Source organism: Oncorhynchus tshawytscha, linkage group LG05, assembly GCF_018296145.1.
Source record: "Oncorhynchus tshawytscha isolate Ot180627B linkage group LG05, Otsh_v2.0, whole genome shotgun sequence".
In the NCBI taxonomy this organism is placed as follows: Eukaryota; Metazoa; Chordata; class Actinopteri; order Salmoniformes; family Salmonidae; genus Oncorhynchus; species Oncorhynchus tshawytscha.
The window spans coordinates 86,031,585-86,046,710 of record NC_056433.1 but is presented as its reverse complement, the minus strand read 5'-3'; the positions used below and the strand labels follow the sequence as shown (position 1 = coordinate 86,046,710).

At 44.2% G+C, this 15,126-nt stretch overlaps 2 protein-coding genes across 9 annotated transcripts in view; both read right to left on the bottom strand.

The window, feature by feature from the left end:
- Positions 1-523: 523 nt before the first annotated feature.
- LOC121846588 lies at positions 524-9,680 on the bottom strand. The gene is made up of 3 exons (XM_042322734.1): positions 9,675-9,680; positions 2,216-2,969; positions 524-2,080 (listed from the first exon to the last, which is right to left on the bottom strand). The coding sequence occupies exons 1-2, from the start codon at positions 9,678-9,680 to the stop codon at positions 2,226-2,228; spliced, it is 750 nt and encodes a 249-aa protein (XP_042178668.1). The 3' UTR covers positions 524-2,080; positions 2,216-2,225.
- Positions 9,681-11,786: 2,106 nt separating this feature from the next.
- kif1aa (kinesin family member 1Aa) overlaps positions 11,787-15,126 on the bottom strand; it is a 184,150-nt gene continuing 180,810 nt past the window's right edge. For all 8 annotated transcript variants that reach the window (XM_042322581.1, XM_042322584.1, XM_042322583.1 and 5 more), the window contains one exon: positions 11,787-12,404. In XM_042322581.1, coding sequence (XP_042178515.1) covers positions 12,371-12,404 — 34 coding nt within the window. In that variant the 3' untranslated portion in view covers positions 11,787-12,370. The remainder of the gene's footprint in view (positions 12,405-15,126) is intronic.

Sequence of the window (15,126 nt, the reverse complement as noted above, 5' to 3'; positions counted from 1 at the left end):
ACAATGTAAATAGTTTGTATGTATGCTTGTTTGCATGTGACTATTCTTCTTTTGTTTGTTGATATTTGTTCATTAAAAATACATCTAAAAAAATAAAAATCGAAAGTTGCTGGCCAGCCAACCAAAATTGGTTCTGTGAAGGTTCCCAGAACACAAAAACTGTTCATTTGTGCTGATTATTACAACGTTTCTATTAGGTCGCAAAAAATATTTGCCTAATATTGCAAAAAACATTTTTCTAGGTTGTGGGAACATTGTGTGTTTTGGGGATGTTATCATCCTAATGTTAGATAAAACCCTAACTACAACTTAATGGGAATCTCAGCTAACGTTCTGGGAATGTTCCTGGTTTGCTGGGTGGTTTCTTCGAACCTATATTTCATACTAAATCCTACGTATTCTATCAAATCCTAAACTATAATCTATCAGAATAGAATTTAATAGATCAATAAAAAGAGGCCGATGATCATCCAGCACGCAGGGAACAATTATCAACACAAAAAAAAATAGACTTGTACTTTGGTCGTGTTTCATAAGTTCCACGTTTATTTAATATCAATTGACGATGTGTTTTAATGTACACCAACTGTTTATGCTTCAACTCCAACACTCAAATAGAGACATTGATTTAACTACTGAACATTTAAGATGGTGTTTCAACAGGTTACAGCTGTATGGTGTACTGTTCACAGCAATCATGTTGTTTTATATACAATGCAAAAACAACAAGAACATGAAGAAAACCAAATAGAAAAATGCTTTCATGGGTGCAGTTTGACAGAGCTATAGAAACAATACAATCAGTTCTCATTAAATGTGGAAGCACACTTGATGGTTCAAAAGCTACTTTGTGAATTCTGTGATGGTGATGACTGAGAGGGGATGTGGATGTTTGTGGCCAGACAGTGGAACAGGATTGACAGACAGACATTGTTTGAGTCCCAAACGGTACCCTATTCCCTATGCAGTGCACTAGTTTTGACCAGATCCCATAAAAAGTAATGCACTATTAAGGGAATAGGGTGCCATTTGGGACTAATGACCCAGTCTACATGATGTCCTGGCTACATTCAAAAGGCCATATGAACACTTCTCCTCGTAGGTAAGGGTCTTTTATGTCCTATACAGTGTAGTGCCCTTGATATTGTAAACTGGGAAGGAGACAACCATAACCTGCTCAATAGGCCCACACACTGCAATCCAATATAATAAAAGTATGATAATCATCATTTACATTCTACCAGACTGTATGTGAGATTTCAGTGATGCACCACCACCATCCATGACTATTTGGGTTTTCTGATTCAATCAATGGAACAAGACAAACTGTGAGGAAATTAGCTAGACCCAACATGTGTAGAACCCACTGGTACAGGGTAGACCTCTGACCCACTGGTACAGGGTAGACCTATGACCCACTGGTACAGGGTAGACCTATGACCCACTGGTACAGGGTAGACCTCTGACCCACTGGTACAGGGTAGACCTCTGACCCACTGGTACAGGGTAGACCTCTGACCCACTGGTACAGGGTAGACCTCTGACCCACTGGTACAGGGTAGACCTATGACCCACTGGTACAGGGTAGACCTCTGACCCACTGGTACAGGGTAGACCTCTGACCCACTGGTACAGGGTAGACCTCTGACCCACTGGTACAGGGTAGACCTCTGACCCACTGGTACAGGGTAGACCTCTGACCCACTGGTACAGGTTAGACATCTGACCCACTGGTACAGGGTAGACCTCTGACCCACTGGTACAGGGAAGACCTCTGACAGGCTAGACCTCTGACCCACTGGTACAGGGTAGACCTCTGACCCACTGGTACAGGGTAGCCCTCTGACACACTGGTACAGGGTAGACCTCTGACCCACTGGTACAGGGAAGACCTCTGACAGGCTAGACCTCTGACACACTGGAACAGGTTAGACCTCTGACCCACTGGTACAGGTTAGACCTCTAACAGGCTAGACCTCTGACCCGTTGGTACAGGGTAGACCTCTGACCCACTGGTACAGGGTAGACCTCTGACACACTGGTACAGGGTAGACCTCTGACCCACTGGTACAGGGTAGACCTCTGACAGGCTAGACCTCTGACACACTGGAACAGGTTAGACCTCTGACCCACTGGTACAGGTTAGACCTCTAACAGGCTAGACCTCTGACCCGTTGGTACAGGGTAGACCTCTGACCCACTGGTACAGGGTGACCTCTGACAGGCTAGACCTCTGACACACTGGAACAGGTTAGACCTCTGACCCACTGGTAAAGGGTAGACCTCTGACCCACTGGTACAGGCCAGATCTCTGACCCGTTGGTACAGGCTAGACCTCTGACCCGTTGGTACAGGGTAGACCTCTGACCCGCTGGTACAGGGTAGACCTCTGACCCGTTGGTACAGGGTAGACGTCTGACCCGTTGGTACAGGGTAGACCTCTGACCCGTTGGTACAGGGTAGACCTCTGACCCACTGGTACAGGGTAGACCTCTGACCCACTGGTACAGGCTAGACCTCTGACCCACTGGTATAGGGTAGACCTCTGACCCGTTGGTACAGGGTAGACCTCTGACCCGTTGGTACAGGCTAGACCTCTGACCCGTTGGTACAGGGTAGACCTCTGACCCGTTGGTACAGGGTAGACCTCTGACCCGTTGGTACAGGGTAGACCTCTGACCCGTTGGTACAGTGTAGACCTCTGACCCGTTGGTACAGGCTAGACCTCTGACCCGTTGGTACAGGCTAGACCTCTGACCCGTTAGTACAGGGTAGACCTCTGACCCGTTGGTACAGGGTAGACCTCTGACCCGTTGGTACAGGGTAGACCTCTGACCCGTTGGTACAGGGTAGACCTCTGACCCGTTGGTACAGGGTAGACCTCTGACCCGTTGGTACAGGGTAGACCTCTGACCCGTTGGTACAGGGTAGACCTCTGACAGGCTAGACCTCTGACCCGTTGGTACAGGCTAGACCTCTGACCCGTTGGTACAGGGTAGACCTCTGACCCGTTGGTACAGGGTAGACCTCTGACCCGTTGGTACAGGGTAGACCTCTGACCCGTTGGTACAGGGTAGACCTCTGGCCCGTTGGTACAGGGTAGGCCTGACTTCCCCTGGAACTCCAAAGGAATGATAACGGTTTTAAAATGCGCATTTACTGCAAGCAGTGTATTCCTTGTAGTTATACAGTAAGATACATTGATATGGGTAAAATGACCTTATATCACAACCTTCATTAGATTGAATCATTACTGTCAAATCTAATATCATTTACACACAGAGCCCTTTCAACATGGTACAGTGTGTGAAGAGATACGCATGTAGGCCGCGGTGGAAAAAGTACTCAATTGTCATACTTGAGAAAAAAGTAAAGATACCTTAAAAGAAAATGACTCAGGTAAAAGTGAAAGTCTACTAAAATACTACTTGACTAAAAGTATTTAGTTTTAAAATGTACTTAAGTATCAAAAATAAAATGTAATTGCTAAAATATACTTAAGTATCAAAAGTAAAAGTATAAATCATTTCAAATTCCTTTATATTAAGCAAACCAGGCTGCACAATTTTCTTGCTTTTTAATTTTACGGAGAGCCAGGGGCACTCAGACATCATTTTCAAACGAAGCCCATGTTTTTATTGAGTCTGCCAGATCAGAGGCAGTAGGGATGACCGTTGTATTGAACAGCCGAGCCACAGCTGTGTTCCGTTATATTGAACAGCCGAGCCACAGCTGTGTTCCGTTATATTGAACAGCAGAGCCACAGCTGTGTTCCGTTATATTGAACAGCAGAGCCACAGCAATACAAGTATTGGCATTACAGTTCTTCCTTCTCTAATAATATTGTGCATCTCAAATGACACCCTATTCCCTATATAGTGCACTACTTTAGACCAGGACCCTATGGCACCCTATTCCCTATATAGTGCACTACTTTAGACCAGGACCCTATGGCACCCTATTCCCTATATAGTGCACTACTTTAGACCAGGACCCTATGGCACCCTATTCCCTATATAGTGCACTACTTAGACCAGGACCCTATGGCACCCTATTCCCTATATAGTGCACTACTTTAGACCAGGACCCTATGGCACCCTATTCCCTATATAGTGCACTACTTTAGACCAGGACCCTATGGCACCCTATTCCCTATATAGTGCACTACTTTAGACCAGGACCCTATGGCACCCTATTCCCTATATAGTGCACTACTTTAGACCAGGACCCTATGGCACCCTATTCCCTATATAGTGCACTACTTTAGACCAGGACCCTATGGCACCCTATTCCCTATATAGTGCACTACTTTAGACCAGGACCCTATGGCACCCTATTCCCTATGCACTGTAGTGCAAGTACATAAGGAATTATAAACTAGGTGGTTCGAGCCCTGAATTTTGATTGGCTGAAAGCCATGGTATATCAGACCATATACCAGAGGTATGACAAAACATTTAGTTTTACTGCCCTAATTACGACTGTAACCAGTGTATAATAGCAATAAGGCTCCTCGGGAGTTTGTGACATATGGCCAATATAGCACGGCTAAGGGCTGTATCCAGGCACTCCGCGTTGTGTCGTGCATAAGAACAGCCCTTAGCCGTGGTATATTGGCCATATTCCACACCTCCTCCTCGGGCCTAATTGCTTAACTATATAAGGACTAGGGTGCCCCTTTGAGACATAACCTATAAGTGCTATGTAATTTCCTGCTCGTACTGAGCATGCTCTGTAGGTTGGCTGGCCTCAGGCATGCTCCTTATCAAAAGCTACAGGTAGCAGTGTATCAATCAATCAATTTGGTCTCTGTCACTACATCAATGGCTGGAAAGCGATGGATGATAAATGAGCCCATTAAACACCATGTCCCTAGGTATGCTATACTTCCTGAGACTCACATAAAGAAGGACAAGAAGAACCCTGCATGCCATGAAAGAAGTGTCTACTGGACATACTGACAGCCATCCTGTACTCTTCCTACTGTGAGTAGTGACTACTGGGCATACTGACAGCCATCCTGTACTCTTCCTACTGTGAGTAGTGACTACTGGGCATACTGACAGCCATCCTGTACTCTTCCTACTGTGAGTAGTGACTACTAGACATACTGACAGCTGTCCTGTTCTCTTCCAACTGTGAGTAGTGACTACTGGGCATACTGACAGCTGTCCTGTTCTCTTCCTACTGTGAGTAGTGACTACTGGGTATACTGACAGCTGTCCTGTTCTCTTCCTACTGTGAGTAGTGACTACTGGGTATACTGACAGCTGTCCTGTTCTCTTCCTACTGTGAGTAGTGTCTACTGGGTATACTGACAGCTGTCCTGTTCTCTTCCTACTGTGAGTAGTGACTACTGGACATACTGACAGCCGTCCTGTTCTCTTCCTACTGTGAGTAGTGACTACTGGGCATACTGACAGCTGGTTCTCTTCCTACTGTGATAGTGTCTACTGGGTATACTGACAGCTGTCCTGTTCTCTTCCTACTGTGAGTAGTGACTACTGGGTATACTGACAGCCATCCTGTTCTCTTCCTACTGTGAGTAGTGACTACTGGACATACTGTCAGCTGTCCTGTTCTCTTCCAACTGTGAGTAGTGACTACTGGGTATACTGACAGCCATCCTGTTCTCTTCCTACTGTGAGTAGTGACTACTGGACATACTGACAGCTGTCCTGTTCTCTTCCTACTGTGAGTAGTGACTACTGGGTATACTGACAGCCGTCCTGTTCTCTTCCTACTGTGAGTAGTGACTACTGGACATACTGACAGCCAACTGTGAGTAGTGACTACTGGACATACTGACAGCTGTCCTGTTCTCTTCCTACTGTGAGTAGTGACTACTGGACATACTGACAGCTGTCCTGTTCTCTTCCAACTGTGAGTAGTGACTACTGGGCATACTGATGTCCTGTTCTCTTCCTACTGTGAGTAGTGACTACTGGGTATACTGACAGCTGTCCTGTTCTCTTCCTACTGTGAGTAGTGACTACTGGGTATACTGACAGCTGTCCTGTTCTCTTCCTACTGTGAGTAGTGACTACTGGGTATACTGACAGCTGTCCTGTTCTCTTCCTACTGTGAGTAGTGACTACTGGGTATACTGACAGCTGTCCTGTTCTCTTCCAACTGTGAGTTGTGTCTACTGGACATACTGACAGCTGTCCTGTTCTCTTCCTACTGTGAGTAGTGACTACTGGGTATACTGACAGCTGTCCTGTTCTCTTCCAACTGTGAGTAGTGACTACTGGGCATACTGACAGCTGTCCTGTTCTCTTCCAACTGTGAGTAGTGACTACTGGGTATACTGACAGCTGTCCTGTTCTCTTCCAACTGTGAGTAGTGACTACTGGACATACTGACAGCTGTCCTGTTCTCTTCCAACTGTGAGTAGTGACTACTGGACATACTGACAGCCGTCCTGTTCTCTTCCTACTGTGAGTAGTGACTACTGGGCATACTGACAGCTGTCCTGTTGTCTTCCAACTGTGAGTTGTGTCTACTGGACATACTGACAGCTGTCCTGTTCTCTTCCAACTGTGAGTAGTGACTACTGGGCATACTGACAGCTGTCCTGTTCTCTTCCAACTGTGAGTAGTGACTACTGGGTATACTGACAGCTGTCCTGTTCTCTTCCTACTGTGAGTAGTGACTACTGGGTATACTGACAGCTGTCCTGTTCTCTTCCAACTGTGAGTAGTGACTACTGGGTATACTGACAGCTGTCCTGTTCTCTTCCTACTGTGAGTAGTGACTACTGGACATACTGACAGCCGTCCTGTTCTCTTCCTACTGTGAGTAGTGACTACTGGACATACTGACAGCTGTCCTGTTCTCTTCCAACTGTGAGTTGTGTCTACTGGACATACTGACAGCTGTCCTGTTCTCTTCCTACTGTGAGTAGTGACTACTGGGTATACTGACAGCTGTCCTGTTCTCTTCCTACTGTGAGTAGTGACTACTGGACATACTGACAGCTGTCCTGTTCTCTTCCTACTGTGAGTAGTGACTACTGGACATACTGACAGCTGTCCTGTTCTCTTCCTACTGTGAGTAGTGACTACTGGGTATACTGACAGCTGTCCTGTTCTCTTCCTACTGTGAGTAGTGACTACTGGACATACTGACAGCTGTCCTGTTCTCTTCCTACTGTGAGTAGTGACTACTGGACATACTGACAGCTGTCCTGTTCTCTTCCAACTGTGAGTAGTGACTACTGGGTATACTGACAGCTGTCCTGTTCTCTTCCAACTGTGAGTAGTGACTACTGGACATACTGACAGCTGTCCTGTTCTCTTCCTACTGTGAGTAGTGACTACTGGGCATACTGACAGCTGTCCTGTTCTCTTCCAACTGTGAGTAGTGACTACTGGGCATACTGACAGCTGTCCTGTACTCTTCCTACTGTGAGTTGTGTCTACTGGACATACTGACAGCTGTCCTGTACTCTTCCTACTGTGAGTAGTGACTACTGGGCATACTGACAGCTGTCCTGTACTCTTCCAACTGTGAGTAGTGACTACTGGGCATACTGACAGCTGTCCTGTTCTCTTCCTACTGTGAGTAGTGACTACTGGACATACTGACAGCTGTCCTGTTCTCTTCCAACTGTGAGTAGTGACTACTGGGCATACTGACAGCTGTCCTGTACTCTTCCTACTGTGAGTAGTGACTACTGGGCATACTGACAGCTGTCCTGTACTCTTCCTACTGTGAGTAGTGACTACTGGACATACTGACAGCTGTCCTGTTCTCTTCCAACTGTGAGTGAAACATATAGCAGGGTAATAGCATAGTAAATACACAATACAACTGATGACCAACTTGTAAAAAAAAAAAAACACAAAAAAGGCTCCTCAGTCATCATTCTGCTTCCCTGTCGTCTGGACTGGACCCACTACGATGACTAATGTTTGCTCGATACAAAACAAACAGCCCATACATTTACAATTCATCACGATTCATTCACGTACAGTAGCTGCAATACTGATGCATACATCCATCGTGTACACAATGAGTGCTGTTGAACGGAAAACAAACAGCGACTAAAAAACTAAAATAATTAAACTTCACATGAGATTAACTAAAAAAGAAGCAATTGAAGAGAACGTGAGCGCCATGTAATTTGCTGGATTCAATCGGGTTATTATACAGAAAATGTCTACAATGAAATATCAGTAGAATATTTCTATAGAAATGGATCTTCCTATATACTATCACTCGCTAATATGTTATAAAAAGGTGTACGGTATATGAAAATTCATATTCATTGTCTTTAAGTGCATATACGCTCATATCGATCTCCGACAATTGTTTTGTTGTTTTTTTGGCTCTGTACTCCCAGCACTTTGGATGTGAAATGATACAATGACTAGGAGGTCAAAGTGCAGGACTGTCAGCTTTAATATGAGGGTATTTTCATCCATATCGGGCGAAAAGTTTAGAAATTACAGCACTTTTTTTGTTTGTTCATAGTCCCTCCGTTTTAGGGGACCAAAAGTATTGGGATAAATGAACTTTATGATTTCAACTCCAAAGTGCTGGAGTACAGAACTTAAACAACAACAACAACAGAAGCCAACAAAATGTCCACTGTACCAATAGTTTTGCAGCTCACTGTATATTAGCCTACTGTGTACATAAATAGATGACGATTAGCTAGACAAAAACAGCCACGTGATGAAGACAGAGTCACAAAATAGAACCCTAGTCCCTATGTAGGTGCACTACTTTTAACAAGAGCCCATAGGACGCTGGTCAAAAGTAGTGCACTACACAGGGAATATGGAATCATTTGGGACATGATGAAGTAGATCCAAAGCAACTGAGGGACTGCAGATATACCGTTTGAAAAGAGAGGCACTGCATCATATGTACAAATCCTTGTTCAGAAACCTCGTTTCTTGTCTTATCCGCTACAAACAGCTTTGTTTTCAGTTTCCCTCATTCTATTCACTATGTAAAGGGATCGGGATCGTTCTGTCCACGCACCCATCTGTTTCCCATCTCCCAGCTTTGAAGTATAATTCATTTCCATTATGTTCACAATCTCTCGAGCTTCGAAAATATTGTATCGTGGGTGAAATCGGGTTGCAAATAGCTCAGGTACAACACTTCAAAATCTATGTATGTGATGTTGATGGTTTCATGCAAATAACATGTAGCTGCTATACTATAGCACATAGAAGATGACCCTGTATCAATTTGTTTAGTTGTTTTTTTTTTTTTTTTTGGGGGGTTAACACTATTCACAAACTGACCACAGTAAGAAGGGGTAGGGGGTAGAGGTCATAGGTCATGTTATCAAAACTTTAGTGAAACTCATGATAAAAAGTGCTGTGTGCAGAAGTTGCACTGTAACTACTTTAGAAATATAAATGTATTTGTAAATAAATACACGCAGAAATAAATAATCATGTTGTTAAATATTTAAATATATCCCATATTAATACAAAAGAAAAATCATTAGACTTTAAAGAGATGAATCAAGGTTAAATTTGGGAGGACGAAGCTACTGTAGGTACCTTTATAGCTACCATAGATACCTTCATAGTTACCGTAGATGCCTTCATAGTTACTGTAGTTACCGTCAGAGCTACTGTAGATACCTTCATAGTTACCGTAGATGCCTTCATAGTTACTGTAGTTACCGTCAGAGCTACTGTAGATACCTTCATAGTTACGGTAGATGCCTTCATAGTTACTGTAGATACCTTCATAGTTACTGTAGATACCTTCATAGTTACTGTAGATACCTTCATAGTTACTGTAGATGCCTTCACAGTTACTGTAGTTAACTTCAGAGCTACTGTAGATACCTTCATAGTTACTGTAGATACCTTCATAGTTACTGTAGATACCTTCATAGTTACTGTAGATGCCTTCACAGTTACTGTAGTTAACTTCAGAGCTACTGTAGATACCTTCATAGTTACTGTAGATACCTTCATAGTTATTGTAAATACCTTCAGAGCTACTGTAGATACTTTAATAGAGTTACTGTAAATACCTTCATAGCTACTGTAGATGCCTTCATAGCTACTGTAGATGCCTTCATAGTTACTGTAAATACCTTCATAGTTACTGTAGATACCTTCAAAACTACTGTAAATACCTTCATAGCTACTGTAGATACCATCATAGCTACTGTAGATACCTTCATACATTCATAGTTACTGTAGATACCTTCATAGCTACTGTAGATACCTTCATAGCTACTGTAGATACCTTCATAGTTACTGTAGATACCTTCATAGTTACTGTAGATACCTTCAGAGCTACTGTAGATACCTTCAGAGCTACTGTAGATACCTTCAGAGCTACTGTAGATTCCTTCACAGCTACTTTGGGAAGTGGTTTTATCAGAACACCAGCGTGAACATGTGATCACTTGATCAATGCCAACCCTTCTCTCTTGTAGACCAGCTGTAGGTGCATCCTCCCATGGCACCCTATTCCTTTTATAGCGCACTACTATTGACGAGAGCCCATAGGGTCCTGATCAAAAGTAGTGCACTATGTAGGGAATAGGGTCCCACGTGGGATGTAAAGTGTGTGTGTTGACATCTCAGGACTTATCAAGGAGGAACATGGAGATTACATTATATCAAGATTCAGAAGGAGTTACTCTGTCCTGCCTAACAGAGCTGAGATGATATGGAAAGAGAATAGGGACAAAAATAGTTTCTCTGTCCTGCCCAACAGAGCCTAGCTGGTATGGAAAGAGAATAGGGACAGAAAGAGTTACTCTGTCCTGCCCAACAGAGCCTAGCTGGTATGGAAAGAGAATAGGGACAGAAAGAGTTACTCTGTCCTGCCCAACAGAGCTGAGATGATATGGAAAGAGAATAGGGACAGAAGGAGTTACTCTGTCCTCCTGCCCAACAGAGCTGAGATGATATGGAAAGAGAATAGGGACAGAAAGAGTTACATTAAACTGAACAACTGTCAATTGTCATTTTTTTCTGCCTTATATATTTGAGCAGAACTGACAAAACCCTAGTTTGGTGAAAATGTGTTTACTATGAATACGAACCTGTTGTTGTTTTTTTTAACATTGTATGAGTAACAATAAGAGCAGCAATATAACCAAGACCACATATCTGGAGTCAACAGTAGTCTTATTTCCATGGTAATACTTCCATCTCTGTTTCTCGTCCCCTTAAGGTAAGCTGAGGTGCAGTAATGTAGTGATGTGAACAAAAGCACCCACCCATTGTAAACAGCGTCGTTTCAGACAGGACCATTTACTGTCAACACTCCTGATTTTATTTTATTTTATTTTTCCTGAAGGAAATAAATGTGTGTTGTTTAATAAGCTTGACGTGTTGCTGCTGACTACCATACAGAGTACATCACAATGTAAGTCGATAAAATAAGGAACTGGTAAATAACTACCCATTACTCTGTTCCACCAGCTCCGAAAGGGAAGGACGAGGTTCAGGAAGCATCCCATATGGCACCCTATTCCCTATATAGTGCACTAGTATTGACCCAAATGGCACCCTATATAATGCACTAGTTTTGACCCAAATGGCACCCTATTCCCTATATACTGCACTAGTTTTGACCCAAATGGCACCCTATATAATGCACTAGTTTTGACCTAAATGGCACCCAATTCCCTATATAGTGCACTAGTTTTGACCCAAATGGCACCCTATATAATGCACTAGTTTTGACCTAAATGGCACCCAATTCCCTATATAGTGCACTAGTTTTGACCCAAATGGCACCCTATATAATGCACTAGTTTTGACCCAAATGGCACCCTATTCCCTATATAGTGCACTAGTTTTGACCCATATGGTACCCTATTCCCTATATAGTGCACTAGTTTTGACCAGAGCCCTATGGGTTATTCATACGGTAGCTATGACCAGCCCTATGGGTCCTGGTCAAACGTAGCACACTATATAGGGAATAGGGTGCCATTTGGTCCAAAACTAGTGCGCTATTTAGGGAATAGGGTGCCATTTGGGATTTTTTTATTTTTTAAATAGTGCACTATATAGGGAATAGGGTGCCATTTGGGCCAAAACTAGTGCACTATATAGGGAATGGGGTGCCATTTGGGTCACACAGCCTTGGAGAGGGGTTAACCAGATGATAAAGCCTACACAGACAGACAGCAGTACAGGCCCGACAGACACACAACGATGATGGAGGCCTCAGATACACAGGTGGTCAGCTTGTGATAAAGTGAGAAGTGTGCAGAAGGAAGAAGAGCAGGTTACTAGTGTAGGATGGAAGGCGGGGCGGTGGGATAAGCATAGGAGTAATCAGGGATTTATATACAGGTTAGTCTCTTTGCGTTCTAATGTTTTCTATCTTCTTTATAAGACGTGCTGTTGTTCGATTGTTTGTTTCACATCCTTCCTCTCCTTCTGGAGAGCTTTGATCTGGTGGAGACAAAAAAAAGGGAAAGAGAGAATATATTGTATATTGATTCAAAATTACCAACCATTCGGGTTTTCTTCATATTTACAGCATCGAAACATACTGCTTAATAACATACAGTAAATAAAGGTAAGGTTACTTGCGTAACCCCGGTTCTCTGATAATATGAGAGGGATATATCACATGCGGGGGGGAGGGGGTTCGCTAAGAACCGCCTACTCTTGGAAGTACCCATCAAAAAATGTTTGTTTGAGACAGACAGGTAGAGTGGCGAATGAGGTGAGACCCTCACTACCATTAAAAGGAGCCCCCCCTCCCACCCTCATGGTTATTCTCAAGCATGCTTCTCTTCCTCAAGCTCTTGCAAGCATGGGGAATGCGGTGATACGTCTCACTCAGATTATCAGAGAACTGGGATTACGCAAGTTCTCTTTCAAATACTCTTGTTAAAATGTATCATGTAGGGATATGGCAAACACCCTGATCGCAAGAAATATTCTCTCCGAAGCCAAAAGTCCCAATGTAGCAACCCTCAGAGGAGTAAGCACCAAGAAGGTGCAATGACAACCCCCCCCTCATAACTAAGTGAGGGACAGCCCAGTACAAAGCTCCAGTCTCAGCATAATTAGACTTGTCCCATGAGGTCACCTCCTGTGTAGTAGAGGGTCCTTCCTAAGATAAATACAATGGTTTTATAATTTTTTCTTTGTACTCCCTGACGAAGGCCGTGCAGCCGAAACACATCTGAGGTTTAAAAAACAACAACTTTGTTTCCATTGAACATGCCCTAATAAATAAAGGCATTTAAATGAATTATATGAAGAGTGCCTTGGTCCTCCTTTCCTTTTTTGATCCCCCATGAATCGTCAGGATACAGTCGAAAAGAGAAAGTCCAACTCGAGGGTGGTAGCCCAATGAGCGAAGAGTATGACAGCTTTGCACACACTGAACAACAACAGGGATGTCCTTCTAGGGGAAAAGCAACAGGGTAAAAAAAAACATATTCTCTAAGGTGCGTCAATGGGAAAAAAGTCGACCCGGGATAAAAAAACGAGGTTAGGTAATTAACCTGAAAAACACTGGTAGAGCACAGTCCACCAATACGCTAGGGACCAAGGGGTGGTAGTAAAAGTGAAAGAAGGTGGAATATGACGTCTATGCGTTATTCAGTGGCTAAAATCGAGGAGGTCCACTTTCATTCTTTGTCTGTTAAACTGGATGAGCTCAACCAAAGGGCTCCTTCTTGCTCACGGTATGACCACAGCCTTGGATGGCACTACGGGAGGCCTGTAATCAGGTCCGTAATCATACAGATCTCCACCCAAGCATCTGGGTCTAGGGTGTCTGAGTCCAGCCGCTTCCTCCACTCCTCCAGTAACTCACCCTTGAAAACCAACAATAAAGAGGTCAAGTTGAAGGTTTTAATGAGGCCTTTCCAGGGAGTGAATGAGGCCTTTCCAGGGAGTGAATGAGGCCTTTCCAGGGAGTGAATGAGGCCATTCCAGGGAGTGAATGAGGCCTTTCCAGGGAGTGAAGCGCTGGTAATGTCACAGGGAGCTAGGGGCTGAGGTGGTGAGCCAGTGACGGTTCCACCGTGGGAGGGTTGCCTAACCCAGATTCCTCCATATTGTGCATGTCCATGCAAGGGGGACTCTTAGCAAAAATCCTGTGGTTAATGGGTTTATCCCGAGAGCTCGTAGCTTCCCTTAGGCAAGCTGGTACTGCGGCAAGCAGTTCCTTTCTCAGGGCTGTGTGGGCTGGAGTCTCTTCCCGTCGTACATACAGGTCCCTTGACGGGTCTTGAGCCCCTACAGAAGATGACCATTCGATGTTGAGTCTGGCCGTGGCTTACAGATATGATGGGTGCCCAAACTTCACTGGAAGAGGGGCAGCGCCAATGCTCTTAGGGCCGTCAGATCTGCGGGCTTGAGAGGGTCGGGAGCAAACACAGTGCAGGAGTTGGGGAATGACGAACCATCTCAAGGATTTCCGTGAGATTGATCCCGTCGTCATCCTCGCCATCCCCTAACTCATCTTCACCACTAGGTCCTCAGACATTGAGGGAAGGGAGTGGAGGCTAGTGGGGGGTTTATCTAGCTAGCAGCTACCTCGTGGTGAAGGTATGCTGTGGCTAGCTCAGTGCTAGCTCAAGGAAACCGAGTGACAGTTTGCCTTCAGAAAAAGGCACAGATGGCGCCCTGAAGGCAGAGAGGGTTGGTTTAGCGAACAAAACAGGTGAACATATGTTAACTAGATTTTTTTTAAGAAGGGAGCTAGCAAAGCTACCATCTTGCAGGTAGGGTATGCTAGTGAGGTTAGCTTGCCTTTCAGCAAGCTAGCCAACTTAGCCTTGCAGCGTGGGCTAACCGAGTCTCAATAACTAGCAGCAACGCTAGCTACCAACGGAAACTGAGAAGAAGAAAAAGGACTTTATACAAAAAAAAAATCTTCCGGTTAATACTGAACCTCTTAATTAACTCTGAAAACCTCGTCAGAAATATCCTTCACAGTTCGCTTTTGAGCAGGCAACGGGTATCCAGTCGATATGAGGAGAGCTAGAGTAGTGACACTCTTTGGGTGAGGAAGAGAAGCTTGAATAACCAGAGGGAGGGAGAGGGAGGGAGGGCTTCTTTTATGGAAGTGAGTGTCTCACCTCATTCGCCACTCTACCTGTCTATCTCCAACAGATGTTTTGGATTGTGTAGAGAAATGCTATTTCTTATA